The sequence below is a fragment of the Lemur catta genome, chromosome 3 (assembly GCF_020740605.2).
Source record: "Lemur catta isolate mLemCat1 chromosome 3, mLemCat1.pri, whole genome shotgun sequence".
Lineage (NCBI taxonomy): Eukaryota > Metazoa > Chordata > Mammalia > Primates > Lemuridae > Lemur > Lemur catta.
The window spans coordinates 41962861-41981975 of NC_059130.1; the positions used below are offsets into that span (position 1 = coordinate 41962861).

The 19115-nt window shown below is 40.6% G+C and overlaps 1 protein-coding gene across 1 annotated transcript; it reads left to right on the forward strand.

Moving 5' to 3' along the window:
* The first annotated feature begins 364 nt into the window (after window positions 1–364).
* TNFSF4 (TNF superfamily member 4) lies at window positions 365–16983 on the forward strand. The gene is made up of 4 exons (XM_045546537.1): window positions 365–504; window positions 9087–9108; window positions 15094–15133; window positions 16634–16983. Exons 1-4 carry the CDS (start codon window positions 365–367, stop codon window positions 16981–16983), a joined length of 552 nt encoding a protein of 183 aa, XP_045402493.1.
* Window positions 16984–19115: the final 2132 nt, after the last annotated feature.

Sequence of the window (19115 nt, forward strand, 5' to 3'; positions counted from 1 at the left end):
GAGAAATTAAGAAAATAGCACACTTTTATGACTGTCATTTCACAGTCACTCAAATCAGAACTGGAATGCCACAAAAACAACTCCCTGTTAGCCCAGAGAAAAAAAAAAGAAAGAAAGTAAAGGGGAAATTCAGATTAGTCACAAAGAAGTTCCCCCGCCTGCCTGCAAAAGTTGCAGCGTTAAAACTGAGAGAGTCCGCTGTGCTCTTTCAATCGCCTTTTATCTCTGGTCCTGGGACCTTTGCCTATTTTCTAATTGATAGGCTTTGTTTTGCCTTTATCTCCTCTTTTGTGGGGAAGACTAAGGTCTTCCCCCAGGTTTCCCTTTGCCGCATCTTCATCTCCCCTGCATCCAGATTGTGAAGATGGAAGGGGTCCAACCCCTGGACGAGAATGTGGGAAACACACCCAGGCCAAGATTCGAGAAGAACAAGCTATTGCTGGTGTCCTCTGCAATCCAGGGACTGGGGCTGCTCCTGTGCCTCACATACATCTGCCTGCACTTGTTTGCTCCTCAGGTAAGATGCACCACTGGGCACTTTTTTCCTTTCAGCTCATGCTGATGGCAGCTGCCACTGCTGCAAACAGTCACTTGGAAATAATCTGTTGCCATTATTGTTTAGCTTCCCGTACCCCCCTCTGCCCCCCAGAGATTGTAAAGTGTGGTTAAACACCCTTCTGTCTCTCCTTTCCTTCCTTCTTTTCAGCAGTAGCGGTGGTGGGGCAGAGTGGAGGTAGGATAGAGGCACTGCTTCTAGAATTTTTTTCTTTTTCTTTGCAATGCAAGAATCCTGGTAGTCCTTTATGAGCCGTCCCTTTGAAGTGTTGAGTCCCTGGTATATTTCTATCCATCCTGCTAGTCATGTGTCTGATCAGAGAATTAATATAAAAAGGAAATAGGAAAGAGACCGGTTCTACTTTCCCTTCATATTCATAAACTCTATAGACATACAAGGAGATTTGCTTTTTAAAGAATGCTGAAGGTATCAGTATTAAGTTCTTTTAAAATAGCTAGCCTTGCATTTTAACGGCAGCAATGTGTGTGTGCACGTGTGTAAGCCTGCGTGTCCATCCACTTACCCCAACGATTTACTCAGATATTGGTTCTCATAGTGTGTTCCTACCAAACATAACTTAAAGACATCACTTTGTCTTTTCCCCACTGTATTCAATACATCATGTAGTAGGTGATCATCTTTCTAGTCTTTCCCCCACTTCACTAAAATATTCTTTCCAGGTTTTGTTCTCTTTATTCTTCTCCCACGGCTTTCTCTTTTACATTATTTTTTCTTATTCACTCGCTCAGATATACAAACATGGTTAGGTGTTTAAGGATATTCTTCACTGCAGGAGATGCCACGGAACAGAAAATAAGTCTATACTCTCCCAGCATTCCTGTGTTGGGGCTAATCTGATTCTTGTTTTCCTAGCTGGTTGCTTTGGGTTAGAAAAAGCTCTCCCTGATAATGATCAGACAGTAGGAACTTTTATTTCTGATGGACATTTCAGAGACTAGGTACCTCAAGTTAAACCAGGATGAATAGTCCTGGCAAATGCCTGGGCTTGTTTCTGCCTACAGGAAATAGGGGTTTTCGGTGCAAGGAGGCTGGTGGGAGTGTGTGTGGTTGTGATCACTGTACCGCAGAGAATACTCGTGTCCCCAAATTCCAGAAGTGTAGCTGGCGTCACGCTCGGGTCTGCAGACCAATTAGTACAACAACACATCCATCCTCCCCTCCCCACATCACATGTTTGCTTCTCCATGCAAAACCCTTTGGGTGAAATTAAAGTAGGCGATTTGGGGAGAGGATGTAGGGGTGGAGTAACGTGTCCATGGCAGGATGCCCAAGACATAGATGAAAATTAGGCTCTTCCAAGAAGAAAACAAAGAGAGTAACCAAAAATAGAACTGTTGAGTGTATTCACCACATCTGGTATCCCTGAGAGTGCTTTTTCAAACAACCACAGTGTTACACATTTTCTTACACTGCAGGATGATAAAAAGACAGAACACATGGCCCCAGTCAAGGCCAACCAATTGCACAAGGGCTCTGAGGAGGAGACAGCAAAAGGTGAAACAGAAATGTGTACCTGATCATGGCTGGGGCCACCTTAGACTGTTAATACCCAAGGGGTGTTGAGAAGAGGGGTCCTTTCTGGAAAGTCACCCAGAAACTCTGGGACAGAAGGAAAGCTGTGGGAAGGAAAGCTGAATGCTGGTTTCTAGGACTCTAGGACTCACAGTGAGCTGATCTCTGGGTGAGAATTAGCTTTCTGTAGTCCTAGAGCAAAAATGGAAGCAAAGACATAGAAGGTATGTTTGAGCTGTTTGCTCGAGAAACATGCTCCCATATACTCTGGATACAGAAACTTTGTTTGGCACAGATATTTGAAATTCTTTACTTGACATTAATTTTATTTCTTTTCTTATTTCTGGCTAGACTATTCTAGCTAATGTAATTTCTTATATTGTTATAAGACCTGGGGCAGCACAATGGATCCTTACATTTAATTTTATATTTATTATTTACATTTTATTATGGGAAGGATAGCACAGACAGGTTGTGGGTTGTGTGTGCTTTCCCTGGAATCTGATCAAATAGTGTTCATGGTAGTGGTGGCAGTGGCATGTGTCTGTGTGTCAGAGAGAGAGAGAGAGAAGGTTGTAGAGTAGCTATCGAAAAAGTGGACATAGACTAAGAACTTTTTAGAACTCATCTACAAGAATATTTGGAATTATTATTGAAGGATAGGGTAGGTATTGATGTGTTGATGCAAAATCAAACCTATACTTTTATAAGACACAATGTCATGGTGATGTGTATTGAAGGTGAAATAGAGCTGAAATGCTCATCATTTACCCAGGTAAATGGGATCTCTTCTATTGCAAGAGAAAGGTATTTGGAAGATAATCACACTTTTTTCCTTGTTTCTTAGATTTAATTTTTAGCTTTATAAAATAAGTGCATGGATGGCTCTGTAAATACAGACATAGCTATTAAACTCCTTTGGCAGTCAACTTTCCTTTCATTCTGGTTTATTTAGTAACCTCTGTTTTCTCACCACTTGGTTAAGTCTTGAAAAGTATAAGCTTTTGTTTTTGAGATGCTGGGGAAAAAAGACCTTACCCACTCCTCATATAATTCACTTTCCTCTTTGGGCCTTGATTTTCTCATCTGTAACATGAGGCAGTTGCATCAGATGATCAGTAAGATCTCTTCCAGCTCAATATTTCTTGAGTATGTAGTTTATAAATTCATAGAATGGATATGAAGACTTGAGAAACAAAACGTGAGCTAATGGATTTTTATATTTAAGCTTATGGATTTCCTGCTCTTAAGAAGGGAGTTGCAGAAATCATATTTACACATATATACTTATATACTCTGTACATATATAAATAACCTATTCTGTGTTATTTAGTAAAATATGTTATTTAGAAAGAGGAAAAATGAATGCTCTAGAAGAATATTCATGACACAATTGTAAAATTGACTGCTTCAGGCACCAAAACCAATACATGCCGTTTGGATATTATATTGGGACTACCACTTAAAGTGTCAGGTTTCCAGTCTTATATGGAACATCACCTAGGGAAAAATGGCAGAAAAATGCTGACCTTGAAGGTGAGAAGCTTTACTGAAGCCTGGCTCTTTCAAGATCTGTATCACCTTTATCACAGCCCTTAATTGTATGAGGGCTTTTAGTGACATTTTTCCAGCAAATCTGACTGTGAAAGGTCTAGACAGTGATTCGACCAGTTCTGTATCAGTAAGAGCCAGAATTAGAATTCACAATATCTTGACAAAGTTTCAGGCTATAACTTGGACTTTTCATTGTATCGTTTAGTAAGAGAAAGAGGAGTTTGCCTGAAAAATCTTGTTTCAGATTAGCTAAATTTAAATGTCTCTATGCAGTCTAACAAGTTTTTAGAAATTCTTTTCATTATGACAGACATGCAAATAAGACAATTTCAAATGCATTTGAGTTTGCTTTTTATAAGCAAATCTTTGAGAACTAAAAGGAAACATCTGAAGTACTGAACTGATTTGTTATAAGGTATTTTGAAGCTCTTAAAGGAGATATTGGTAAAAACATATAGAATTACTGGATTTTTGAGCAGGTATTAGACACAATCTGTTTACAGATAAGAAAAGAGAAAGCCAGAGAGGGTAGGTGAATTGCTCATGATCATTTAGCTAATTAACCAGAAACTCCTGACTCCTAGACTAGGGTTCTTTCTACTATTAATCAAAGCATCCTTACTCAAATTCATTCCAATGAGTGTTTACTTGTGCCAGGTACCATTTGAGGCACTGGAGATACAAACATTCATTGGAGAAGGTTTTTGAACTCCTTGAGCTCACAGTCAAGATGCAGGGTGGGGGCAAAATAGTGACAGACCTGTAGAGACACACTCAAGGGAAGATGGGAAGACCAGAGGAGGAGAAGGGCTGCCTCAGCCTTGTGGGGAGTCAGTTAGACCTGGGAAGAGGTACTGCTTCCGCTGGTGTTAGAAGGAGTAGAAATTCTATAAACAGATGAGATGGTGGGGCAGGGCTGAACTGCGAGTTCAGAATAGCTGAAGTTGAGCGTTCATGGGGGAAAGCTGCAGCCACGAGGCTGCACATCCAGGCGGGAGCAGATCACAAAGGGTTTTGTGAATTACGCTGAGGGAACACACTTCATTCCATTCCCATACCAAAGAAAATGCAGGAACAATTACAGAAATTGTTGCTTCTCCAAACTTTGCTCCTCATATGTGGTCTATATATTGGCAAATATAGAAAGTGAGTCTAGTCTCATCGGCAGTAGGGGGCACCACAGTAAAACTAACAGTTCTCCTGTGTCCGTTCAAGAGAGTTTAGCCTCTTTTCCTGAAGAGTCAAAATTACAAAACTGTTCTCAGGCAGTCAAGCGCTCATCCACATATAAGGGAATGAACAGTATTAGGTGGCCTAATGTTCATTGTTTAAACAGTGAGATTTTCCAAAGGAAAAATTCAGATACATGTTCTGACCCAAGTACTCAAAATGGGGCAGAATGGTTTGAATGGGGGTCGTGCTGGAAAATATCACAACACGTAAGCACACACAGACACAAATACACACTGAGGAGAGCTGGGAAATGAACAGAAAGGTCTCGGTGTCGGCCTTGGGACACAACCTCCTTATTCCTCCCTGTGACCCCGCTTGCTGAGGGCCTGGCCGCTCTGCGCTTGCAATTCTCTTTTTCAATGGGAACTACTTTTGTGCCCTTCGCTCTTGGGAACCGCGGCTCTCTCCCCACTTCAGGGGTTCTCCATTCACGGAAAACTAACGTTAATCTGGAGTCATTTGGGTTAGAGGAGCCATGTACAGTGTTGTTATTACTATTTAACAAGCAAAAAAAAACCACATGGTAGAAAGATTTATTTCCCCACAGTCGCAGATGAAATACGTGGTAGAGTTGGATTGAAACCGAATTCTCCAACATCCTATGCGTTGTGTATTACGTTTGTGGTCACCCGTACTTTTGATAGCCACAGCTTTTCATATGAGGGAATCAAAACGCTTCCTTACACAAAAATACAAAACATCAGTTTCAGGTTTTGGGGGGGTCATTGAGACGTAAAAGAAAGTGCTCTGGGGCAGGAACCAGAAGACTGGCTCAGTCCAGACTTTTAGCTTTGTGACCCTGAGGAATTCCCTGAGCGTCAGTTTAGTCATTTCCAAAATTGGAATTTGGCTTTTGCGAGGATTAGATGATACAGAGCTTTGTAAATGCTAAAATTATTATTATTATTCATGTACATGCTTCTATAAGCATACTGCCACTAAAATGTTTACTAGCACACATGTGTGCATGCACACATGCACACCCCTACTGTAATTTTTAGAATTAAAAAAAAAATCCACCTTATTTTTGAACATAGATTTCTAATTAAGAGGTCATGGCTGCATTGGAGAGCAAATAAAGAAGGGGAGAATTTATGAGGATATGAAGTGTTAAGTAGTTCAGTGCCTTTCTGAAAGTGGTTTAGAGAGCTAAAATTACACACTTACAGCACATGGCCCAGACTGGTTTTCTTTCCTATCACTTGGATATATTTCATCCAATTCTCTAGTGACTTGGCTGCTAAATAAGGAAGAAAAGATTTATAAGATGCATGTTGTCTGGTTTACACTACTAGAAACATTGCAGGTATGACTGGCATAACTAAATCTTTTTTGTTTCTTTTCAGTAGACCTTTCATTCTGAAATGCACCTTAGGTGGATTATTAGTTTGCATACATTTGTCTAGCTTTGATAACATGCAAACACCATTTAAGAACACATGTTGACTAACAGAAAGGTGGACAAACAGACCTAAACTTTAATTCTTCTAATATTAATTTAATAAAAGCTTGTGACTAGAAAGCCTTCATTTCCAAAGTATTGTGTAGGTCAGGAAGTGAGGGCTCCAGGGAATTTAAGTGACATGCCCCCGGGGTGGGCTCCCTGCAGACAGTCAGAGCAAGAGCCTAGAAAGTCTGTGAAACAATGTCAAACAAATATCAGGATGGAAATGACAATTAATATGACAAAAATTTTTAAAGAAGCCTCAAAACAGTCATCAAGGGAAAATATAAAAACCTTGCTGGGTTATAAAATAACTCGTAAAGCGTCTTTTTTACAGTTTAGTAATGTAAAACATATTTTGAATTACTTGTGAGCAGTCAAGATTATCCCTAGTGTTGTGTGTGCAATGAAGCTCTGAGCTTCAACTATGGGATGCTAGATAATCCTCAGCATGTGCTCAGATACAAACTGAGTCTGATGACTGGCCAATTCCTTAAAGAACAGCAGTGAGATAAATTTCTTCTAAGGAGATCAGTCATATTGGACTTAGGGCCCACCTAACTAATTAACTAATTACATCTGCAAAGACCCTATTTCCAAATAAAGTAGCATTCTGAGGTTCCAGGTGGACATGAATTTTGGGGGGACACTATTCACCACACTTCAAATTATTTATTCATTTATATATTCAACAATATTTATAGAACATCTGTTACCTATCCAGCACTGAGAACACAAAGGTGAGCAAAATAGATGTTGCCCTCCTTACTCTTCCAGGGTGTGCAACCCAATAAGGAAAGGAGGCAGTTAAACAAGCAATAGAGTATGATAAGCCCTGGATAACCAAGTATAGCACGTTTTCCAATAAGAAGTTTCATGGAAACTTCTTCACCCGTTTCAATACCTAGTTTCTCAATTGGGATTATAAAATGAACATACTTTTCTTTTGCATGAGGTGCTTGGCTTCTATTCCATTAATTAACAGGCAGCCTTTAGTTTAAAATGATATTGTTATTGTTTTCACCACCATCATTCTCATCTTGCTGCTGTTCTGTGAGGAATTGACCAGTCATCAGTTTCAGTTTGTATCAGAGCACATGCTGAGGATTATCTAGCATCCCATAGTTGAGGCTTGGAGCTTCATTGCACACACAACACTAGGGATAATCTTGATTGCTCGTTAACCCTCAGAGGGAGGCACTTGGGGAGCAGGAGTCCTGCTGCTTTTGTTACAGCAAAGGGGTCTATTATGTTGAAAAGATCTTCTGTTCAGAAGCTCTTCTTATCACTCAATTCTTGAGATTTATCTTTTAAATATTGTGATTTGCTTAATCTCTGAAATAGAAACATCCTTAGACACTTTATTTCAATCATCTTAATTGAGGTTGAACATCAAGATGAGGATATTAGAAGCTGAGGAAGGGAAAGGACTTCTTCTGGCCCAAGAACAGAACCCAGGTATCCCCACTCTCAGCCCAATTCTTGTTCACTCTATGAGGCTGACTTCTCAAGACAATATTCCCTCCTTTTTATATACCAAATGTGATGGGGAATGAGTGATTTCAAATAGACACATATTGACTATAATAATTCTGCTACTTTCTTTGTATTCAAGGATGAATGGGACAATTTAAAACAAAACTTGAGCAATATATGGTGTTGACTAGAGCCAGTGTTAGATATTATGTGATCATGCAGCCACTGGTGAAGGTCTGGGCATGGCTTAGGGACCAAGTTCCACCTTAAATGCTGAAAACATTTATTTACTGAGTGTCATTAGTTTGGGACGTAGTAGGAGGTATGGTAATGCAGTGGGTACATTGAAAACCTACCCTTCTAGTTTAGAAGACTAGTTGCTTAGTGACTAAGCTGATATGGGCACATTATGGGGAAAACTTACCCAATCACTGAGATAAGGGAGGGGGTTCTTACAAATGCTTTGGTAGATCCCTCTGTCAGTGTACTTTAAGGACTTCCTCAGTTAATGCGGAAAGGGAATCCCAGGTATAAGAAAATCTTCCCTTTGAAAATATAAAGAGTTGGTGTATTAGGTTAAACACATAATTTTGAAGGTGTGTTCAGGTCACATGGATGCTTTTGGTTGATTTGGTTCTTTACCTAAGTATCTGAGATGCCTCTTAGATATCTGTCAATTGCTCAGTATTGGGGACAATAAAACTATAGTTGATGTTCTCTGAGGTAGTTAGTGGGGGAGCCTTTCTGAGGGAAGACTTATACAGCCACTACTAAGGATATTTGTCAAGAAGAGTAGAAGTGGTTAGAGAGGAGGCTGTGGGGATATCACACAGGCTTTGTAGTGGGGAGAAAGGTGGAGGGTAAGAGAGAGATTGCAGGGAAAAGGTGCCAGCAAAGACGATCGGGGGAGGGGAGGCATGGAGATAGAGAAGGTTTTAGATTACAAGTGAAATGGCTTCTCTTTGTGTTCATTAAATCCAAATAAACTCTTTATTCAACAAGGATTTCAAGCCACACTTCTTTATTTCTAAGAAATGTAACTTTTGGGATAAGTTTTTTTGAATATGGAAGACTCCTTGGCCAAAAAAACAGTTTTTGCCCATTTTTCCTCTTCCTCTCTGTGGGTGGGGCTCTGAATGTCTCTGATCAGAAGTGGAGGTGCATTCCTTTGTAAGCGGGCTGTTTCCACTGAGTACATACCACATCTACCAGGATGAAGGTCCACCCTCTCAATCTACTGTAGTGGGCAAATGTAAAAAATTCCACCTTCTTTTTCTGAGTTCCCTTGAGCCACACCCTGAGAGTTTCTGAGGTCATGCCTTCATGATCTCTCAGATCACTGACATGAGACCCAAGGTGGAGGGATGAGAAGTTCAGGTCCAGTGGAGGTGGTGTGGTGAACCGGAAAGTCCCCATCACTGATCTGTTTCCCCACCCTCCTCCATTGACTCACAGCCCACCCCTACTCTCCACCAGAATCTTGACATTGTGGCCTGGTATCAAGTGAGGATGGCAAGGCCCACATAGTGAATGCAGAGCCCACTTCCTGGTGTCATGCTTGATGAGTATCATTCACTCCTGCCACAGATACTCCTCTCCAGGACAAATGCCAAATGAGTATAAGGTAAAAGCCCCCTGCCACATCCTAGTGAGTCAGAATTGGAGGTTCACACTCTCCAAAGATGAAACAAGTATCACCTTCTTAGAAATACAGCACAGGCTGCTGGATAAACACCAGATAGATATCAGATACTTTGCATCTATGTCTTTGGACAGCCCAGTGTTCAAAGTATTGAGAGCAACCAGTAGAGGACCTAATTCTGACCCTTCTTTGCAGGGTGGCTTGCAGAACCTACTTTGTGCTTGTCTATGGCCTGCATCTGCAGGGCCTTGCCAGGAGAGTTGCACCTAAGCAGGGCACAACTAATGAATTTGCCAACCTGGCCTATACAGAAAATCCCGTAGGGTTGGCTGAGGAGCTCTTTCTAGAGAAGAATTTCTGGGTATTTTGAAATATATACAAATTTTGACAACAATACAAAAATTAGTATTTAATATTATTCAGTATTAATGAAAGTAATTCAAATTCATCTTGGACCCTCAGATAAATGCTTTCCTTGGTGTTCTTTACTCTTAAGATAGTATAGGATAAAGAGAAATTATCATGACCCTGGTAGTCAATTAAACTCAAACTAATACATGTCTGTTCCTGAGCAAGTTCTAAACAGCACTGATTGTCATTGTGCTACCTGTAAAACATGGGTAATTATTATCCTTAATTCATAGGATTATTTTGAGCAGCAAATGAGGTAATGAAGTTGAAACAGTGTGTGGCATGTTGTAAGGTCTCAGTAAGGTTTTATTATTTTTCTTGAATACGCAAAGAATGACCCTGTTTCTAGACCTTTCCTTCAGCTAATTATAGAATGTCTTTTGCTTACTTGAGTCTTCTTTCTTTCAAGTCCTAAGTCTATATGTCTTTCCTCCTTGTGCTGCCAAAGCCTACATTGATTTTTTCTGTTCTTTGGAACCTTATGACATACATTGCCTGTTGGTGTTTACTCAAACTTTTATATAGAGAAACTATTCATATTTTCCTGACTGACATACAAGTTTGTCAAAAATAAGGATTGTATGTTCCATCCCTTTATGTTGTGAGGGTTGAGTGTAATGCCTGCTGCATAGTAGGTACTCAGCAATTGTCGATGCTATTTCTAATCGAACCACCAAATAATATGACAAGCATATTATTCATTCAACTACTGAATAACACTGACAGTGGAGCAAATATGTCTTGAGCGGCAGCTTTGGGACAGGCACAGGTTTTGCACAGGGCATGGTTGGAGATACGTTCTCTGTATTTAGATCTTCAGACATTCACATACAGTGCTTTTCAAGTCTGAAACTTGGATGCTTGTATTATAAAAATATAGATTCCTGGATTCACCCAGACCTTTTCAATCAGAATTTTGGGAATAAGCTGCTTGGTCATCTGTACTTTTTTTTTTTTAGTAACAAATTTCTCTGGAGATTCTAATGCACATTAGAGTTTAAGAATCACTGGGCTTGCAGACCTTCCTACTGTATCACAATACTTGTATAGTATTCAGTCGGTTATTCAAATAGTTCATATTTGCCAAGTGGGTACTCGGTTGTTCCTGTTTCTTTTTTTTTTTTTTTGACTTCATTTATGGCAGCCCTGAAACCCAGAAGGGAAGCCTGAATGTTGGGCTCTCCCTGTGTGTTCTCATGATGAGGTCATTGCCAGTCTGCTGTGCGGCAACTTCTCTTTTCCAAGGATAGTATTGAAGTGGATACAAGGAATGGAATATTAATGAAGTCTTCATACCAGTTTCTCCTAACTTCAAATTTGCATGGGAGAAAAAAATTACCTGTGTGGTATAATGAAAATTATACTGGAATTCTATAATCCCTTCACTTCTGTGGGCCTTAATTTCTTCATCTGTAAGATATATTGTTCTACTAGAAGATAACTTCTTTTATACTCTTTCATGCCTCTAAGACCATTTCATTCAGATTTCATGGATGTACTTCGATTGTGACATGGATACTTACAGGAGTTTGCATTCCACCTTTGAGGATGGTGTGGGCCTTTCAAGCTTTCCCGATTGAAGAAGCTTTATTCTACAGACTGTGCTTACATGGAAACCCTCCTGATCCTTTGATGTTTTCTATTTTAGTATCTGGAGAAGATCGGGGGATTTTGTTTTTGCTGATATGGAAAACACTGAGTTTGTGTATGCGAGGAGATGAAATATCTTCTGATTGTTTTCTGGCAACCTTTCTCATGAAGCCCAGATTCTTTTGTATTGTTTCTCTGGGCTACAGAGAGTCAGAAGGCTGATTTGATGCCTCTGTTAGTCTTCATTTTTTTTTCTTTTATTCATTCCTTTATTGTGCTGTCATATATAAAGCTTACATAGTAGTACATAAATTATGAACACAACACGGATGTCGTCTTCCATGCTCATCCAAAAATAATAGCTGACATTTGTCCATTCCTGACAACGTTCTATACCAGGTGCTGATCATTCACATACATTATCTCATTCAGACTTTTCAGATTCATTCACCTACTGAAGGACATCTTGGCTGTTTCCAAGTTTTGACAATGATGAACAAATCTGCTATAAACATCTGTGTGAACAGAGTGATTTTTAAACATTTCTTATGAGAGTACAGAAACCAAAAATCAAGGATTTGATTTAGGCCTTGAAGGTGGTAAGATTCTGATGGGCAGAAACAGATGGAGAGAGACATTCTTGGTGGAGAGAACAAGGGAAGTTAGCATTTTTCTGAACATCTACCATGTGTCAGGCAAACTGCTGGGTGCTTTAAGTTATCCTAGCTAAACTTCTCAGTCATTTCCGTCATCTCCTGGAACATTCCAATGATGGTATTGTGCCTTATTTGCACATGTATGAAAGCTAAAGCTAAGAAATGCTATAAGTTTTACAAATTTGCAAGACCAGAGAAGTCACAGGTTGAACTGAATTTGACTCCAAAGTCTATACTCCTTGTCTTATCCTACTGGGCTCTCTGCCCAAGGGTAAGGAGATTAGAGCGAACAGTTGGCTAGATCATAAGATGAAGGAAGGACATGTATGGTAATAAAACTTGACAAGGAGGTTGGAGCCAGGCGGTGCAGGGCTTTGACTTGGGCACTGTGAGGGTGTCTCTGGGCAGTGGAGTGTCAGCATGACGTAATCAGGTATGGAGGATGAGGGGGAAGATGGTGGAAAGGCAGGGAACAAGAGGAACGACCATCTTTTCTATTGTACAACATTGTCTAAACTGTACGGTATTGATGTTAGTATGAGACTTCTGAGAATATGCAAATTTCTACCCCTGGGTGACCTTCAGGAGAAGGAGCAGGATGCCTGAGTCTGGGGCTTCCAGTAGATCAACCTGAAGGAAGTTGATCTACTGAAACTCCAGACTCAGGCAGAGGGGAAGTCACATGTGTTTTCTCCCTGCCTTTCAGCGTCTTGGTCCTAGAGGATGTCAGCTTGGTCACTACCACCCCTACTTTATCAGATCACTTTAAAAAGTTGAGAAATTTTTTCAATTTGCTGGCAACTTTTGGAGATTTTTGCAATGTCAGTCAAAATAATCAAATCACAAGGGCTTTTAAATCAGGGAGCTCGAAGGAGGAAGTGTCATGTTTTTTTTTTTTCTCTCTCTCTCTCTCTTTTTTTTTTTGAGACAGAATGTTGCTCTGTCACCCTGGGTAGAGTGCAGTGGCATCATTGCAGCTGATTGCAACCTCAAACTCCTGGGATTAAGAGATCCTCCTGCCCCAGCCTCCCAAATAGCTGGGACTTCAGGCTAATTTTTTCTATTTTTAGTAGAGACAGGGTCTCACTTTTCTTCAGGCTGGTCTCGAACTCCTGACCTCAAGTCATCCTCCCACCTTTGCCTCCCAGAGTGCTAGGATTACATGCATGAGCCACCATGCCTGGCTTTTTTCTCTTTTATTAAAATTGACTGAAAGTTGCAACTTTTAAAATCTAAATCATGGAAAGTTAGTGCTGAAAGGGATGCCTGCAATATTCAAATGATTTTTAAAGATGAGAAATTGACATCTAGGGAGATTATGAAACTTGCTCAAGATGACACAGCACCTGCCTGCTCAGCATTAGAACCTAGGTTGCTGCATGCTAAGCCCTGTGCTCCTTGTGCTGCTCCACAGACTGCTTCTAACATCTGCAGCTGGCAATGCATACTGGCACAACTGGCCCAGAGAGCGGTGAGGGGGACACTTGTTTACTCAGGCGATTATGGTTATAGGGTAATCTGCCTTTTGGCAGGTCTTCTTCCAGATCATTGCGTTAAGCATGAAGGGCACTAATTCAGCTGCCACAAACAGTACACAGAGCAGAGACAGTTAAACAATCCCCTTTGTACCTCAAATCAACACTTCTCTCCATGTGCTCTGCACATTGAACTAATAATATTGCTCCTGCAGTCTAGCCACTGGCAAGACTCAGAAAGGCTTTCCCTTCTTCCCACTCTGCCTGTTGTTTTCAGCTTGGTAAGGCTTGTTATTATGTTAATACTTGTAAAGGAAAGAAGGGAGTCCTCACACGTGTGGGGAGTGCCCAGTGCTATTCACTTGACTAAGGCTACTGGTGTGCCAGGAGAGCAGGGGCGGGGGGGGGGGGGGGCAGGATTTCCATGACCCAGGGCATGAAAACAAATTTCCACCCCCTCACCCCACACCTTTGGTCAGGACATCTTGCCAAAACTGAGAGCTGTTGTTCTTGGCAGGCACGATAGGCAATTTTTTCTATTTCCTTTTTTAGTAGGTAACACAATAATATGGTACAAAATTAATTTTAAAAAGTAGACCATGAAGAGTAAGGGTCCCTTCTACTCCTGACCTCAGGTTTTCAATTCTTTTCTCCAGAAACAACATTCGCAACCGAGTGGATTCTTTCAGATATAGTCAATGCTCAAACAAGCATTACTATGGATTTTTAGCAAATTGGCAATATATTTTCTGTATGATTCTGCCCCCCTTTTTTTTTTTAACTTAATAGATCTTGGAATTGGCTTCCTGTTGAATTTCTTTGGTCTTTTAACTGCCAAATTACTATGAACATTTTATCCACCAGACTTCCTCTCTTCACTGTTTTGCTTCTTTTCTTACTATTAAGTACTGACTTGGTTCAAGTTAGGTTTTTCGAGCTGTTGTAGAGAAGGGAAAGATTAAATGTTAAACAAAAAAACTACACCCAAATCTATTGAACTCTGAAGGATTAGAGGAGTTTTTATTGGCTTTATCCCCTGAAAATAGGAGATGCTCTTAACTCCTGTATTACAGGGAAAGAACAAGCATGCAGGAAGCTTCCAGAACTCACTCCTAGTGCATTCGGGAATCTGTGCCCATGATGGATTGATTGGTCACAGCATTCTCCATGAAGAAATCTCTATAAATGGAAGGGGCATCATTCACAGGATGACCGTTAAGTGCTCTGTTATCCAAGATGGGAAATTTGGACTCAGTGAGTAAAAACAACATATGAAAGAAGAGTTTGGCAGAAATGAAGATCTATCTCAGATGCTTGCATGAAAGGGCAGAATAGTCCCCATTTATCTTAAGAGATGTTATGGAAAAGCAGGGGGCCAGGTAGGAAGTCTGGGTCCAGTCTGCACAGAAATAGCCAACTCTTTCCTCCAGTCTTTCCCTCTACAGGCCTTGTTGGACATGACTTGCCAATTCCATTTGTTCACTTTTTTTTGTTCTAAAAGTATGTCTTTTTTCCTCCTTCAGGTGCCCCCTCCAATTCAAAGTATCAAAGTGCAATTTACCAGTAAGTATTGTCAAAAGTTTAATTGATTCATATTTTTGAAAGAATCTTCTCTTCAGTCTCTCAACTTCCTCCAGAACCCAGATCTCTCCTTTTCCTCAGGGAAGGAATTAAATTTCAATTGAATCCCAGAATTGTCGCAGCCTGCATATTATTTTCATTAGGGACAAAGGCTTATAAAGAAGAAAGGGGAAGTAATTAGTTACCATGTATGTGTTTCTCTCTGTACTAATTACTTTATGTGTCTCACTTAGTCCTCCTAGGAACCTTTTGAGTAGGAATTATTCTCATTTTCCAGCTAAGGAAATTAAAGCTTTACTTCTTACAAGTCTATCTGACTCTAAGACACATTATCTCCTGTCAAGTTTATTCTGGGACAAAATTATACCTTAATGAGAGTTGGAGGAGGTCATTGGTAGGAAGAAAAGGGGTTTCTATATGAATATGCATGTTTAAATTAAGTTCTCCTGAGCCTGAAGGGAAGTATCTCTTGCCCTCCATAAGTGGTTCTCATTTTCAATTCAAAGTATGCTCCCTGGAACTGGTATAAGATGAGGATTAATGAATTGTGGCCAACAATGAGGACCAATTCCTTCCCATCGCCAAGGAACATGGGCCAGAATAAGATGTGTCCAAGATGTGGTTGCTTGGCCATTCCAGATGATATTGGGGCTGATATGGAAATAAAAGTAATTTAGGCTCTTTTGCTCACATTGAGAATGGTCCTGCACAAAGCTACCAAAGCTATCACTTTGCCTCCTCTTCCTTCTTTTCTTTCTCCTGGGACAGCAACTCTTCCCAAGGTATCTTCCAGAAAAAATTAGCAATAGGAGATAGAAGGGAGAAGCAAGTCTGTGTCCTTGAGCTCTTCTGCCTGCATCTTACTGAGCCCACATTGAGCCCACAGACATTCTGTGCTATGTTGCATTATTAAGCTTAAATGACTGCTGGCAAAGGCCAGTAGTAAATGCTGTTGGTAAATCCAATGCCTGGGAGCATGTGGAAAATTTGCATTTCAGGGTCAGCTGGAGAGAGGATAGGGAACAGTTAAAAGCAGTTACTTTGAGTCAAGCTTCAAAGTGGAGGTAGTGTACAGGACCAGGGCAAGGGGCACTGCTGCCACCCTTTGCTGTGGTCTATCACTGAGCAAGAAATGAAGCACTGAAGTTGCCAACCCTTCCCTGTTCTGAAAAATTAAGGAAACCTTGAAGCTACCTTTCCTGCCATAGGTCTGTTGTGACAATTGCTATAACCTCTCAGCTCCTGAATCCCAGCCCATCTGAGACTCTCTTGGCCACTGTTAGTTTTGCTTCGTGCATTCCACTGGTAAAGCAGACTCTACCTCACAGGTAGAAATACAGCACTCTTGTGCTTTTACTCTCTTCAAAGTCTCTTCCTGTCACTCTTTCTTCACGATATCAGAAGTATTGGAAGATTGTTGCCCAGTGCTGTGCTTAGGAATCACTCTTGTCTTTTTTTAAATTCTTGCCCTACCCTCCCTAGAGTATGAGAAGGAGAAAGGTTTCATCCTTACATCCCAAAACGAGGATGACATCATGAAGGTGCAAAACAACTCAATCATCATCAACTGCGATGGGTTTTATCTCATCTCCCTGAAGGCCTACTTCTCCCAGGAGGTCAACATCAGCCTTCATTACCGGAAGGGTCAGAGACCCCTCCTGGTCCTGAGCGAGATCAGGTCTGTCAACTCTGTGGTGGTGGCCTCACTGGCTTTCAAAGACAAAGTCTACTTGAATGTGACAACTCACAGTTCCTTCTATAACAGCCTCCATGCGAATGGTGGGGAACTGATTCTCATCCATCAAAATCCTGGTGAATTCTGTGCGCACTGAGGGTCTGATGGCAGCACCTTAAACCAGGCACCAGCATGAGCACCAAGCTGGGGTGGACAGGACATGGACTCTTCCTTGTGAGTGAAGGAATTGTCCCAGCTCAGCCACATGGGATGTGACCAGAAGCAGATCCTGCCCACGCCCCCCACCCCCTCAGGGATATTTAAAACTTATCTTACATACTACTTAACCTTATTTATCCTTATATCTTCTAAATTACCTAACCCTCGTCTCCCATGATTGCCTCAAGCCCACCAAGCAGCTTTGTGAGAAAGAGAAGATAGGTGCCTCTTTTTTAAGACACATTGTTTCTATTGGTCAGGTAATTGTCATAATAAACTTATGTCATTGAAAATGGCACTTGACTACCATTTGCTGGAAATTTGACATGTGTGTGGCATTGTCAAAATGAAGAGAAGCACAAGGAGGGGTTATGAATCTGCCAACTGTGGTGTGAACCCTTGGAAGCTAAGCTGCCTCTTCAAGGTTCGTTGGTTGCAGTTTGCATATTGCCTAAATTTAAACTCCCTCATCAGGTGGGAGTTCAAAAGGAAAATCAGCTTGTGAAAATCAGGAGCTGAAGATAGTCGTCCAAGAAATACTGTGCACTCTGGGCTTTGTTCTTACAACTCTGCTTTTCTGGCCTCCAAACATACTTAATAGAAATTTCCCTTCAAAGAACCATCCTGGGGATATGATGCTGTGAAAAATCTAATGAGTGACTTAAGGAAAACTGAGAGAGATTTTTCTATACAGGGAGAGTGAGATAATTTATTGTGAGGCTTATCTTTATTGCGCAGGATAGCAGTGAACTGGACCTCTCAGGGTAAAAGTCTATAGGGATTTTAACAGTCTGGGGAGGAGAACACATTCTTTGCCACAGAGAGGCAAAGCACACATGCTCATCCTCTTGCCTGTGCTGAGACACACACTCAGCACTCTGTCTTTTACACATGTACCACATTGCCAGTTTCAAGAAATGAAGTCATTCTATTATCAAATACAATTTATTGTCAAATGGTACTATGAAGCTATTGTGCCTTACGAAAAATAATGTTCACTGTCTAGAAATACCATAATACCACCTATAATCTCCCACTGATAACTGAAACTAGAAGGACCTAGGGCCAGCCAATACCAAGGCTCCGAGAGGAAAGGATTTTCTTATGTTTAGTTTAAATGTACCCCCTTAACTTGATATAATGTATCATGCTTACAGCATTGTGGACAAATGTGATTTTTCATGTCAGATTTCCAGATAATTTGTAGCTTCTCTATGCCAAAACTTTTATAAATGTAAATTTTTGATAATTTAAGAAAAAACTGTAAGGCATGTTTCCTTGCCATTTTAAATAGAGGACACAACATGTCATAGAATCTTTCTGGATGATTCTGTGTCACCACAGGAATTGTTCTGGGCCGTAATACGGTGATTATCTCTAGGACCTCCAGAGGTGGGGGGCTGTTCACCCTTATACCAAATGGTCTCCATTCCATTTGGATTTTTTTTTGTCTGTTTGATACAGTTTTCCATTTCCTCTTAAGTGTCTATCTCCAACTACATTCCCACCCCTCTATTTTAATCTGTTATGGAAAGAAGCTAAATAAAATTGCTAAATAAAAGAAATTGTGCTTAAGGTAAGAGTAATTAAGCTCTGAGTGGCTGCCAAGCCACTCACACAATTATAATCATAGCTAAACATTTATGAAACACCTACTGTGGACCAGGCACTGGGCTAAATGCTTTACATGAATTATTTTGAGCCGGATATTCTGTGATATCTGTCTTGGCTACTCATAAGATTTATGTATGTGTGTGTGTGTAGTTTACTTTTTTGTTTTTGACTATGATCTGCAAAGCTGTAGTTACTCAGGAGTGATAGCTGAAAAAATAAATGTTTATGATTGTAAGTAATATTTAAAAAATGCATGTTTACTTTTTTAAGTTTGGAATTTCTGTCTATATTTCTCATAGATGTGCAGCACACATGCCAGGCCTAAGCATAATTGTTATGTGGGTTGCTTGTTTTCAGTGCCAGGGTCCTTCTTCACAGCTGGCCAGAGCTGGCCTGCTCTTCCCTTGCTGGCCTCCGTCAGCCACACGGGGATATTTCTGCCATGCACCAGCCTCC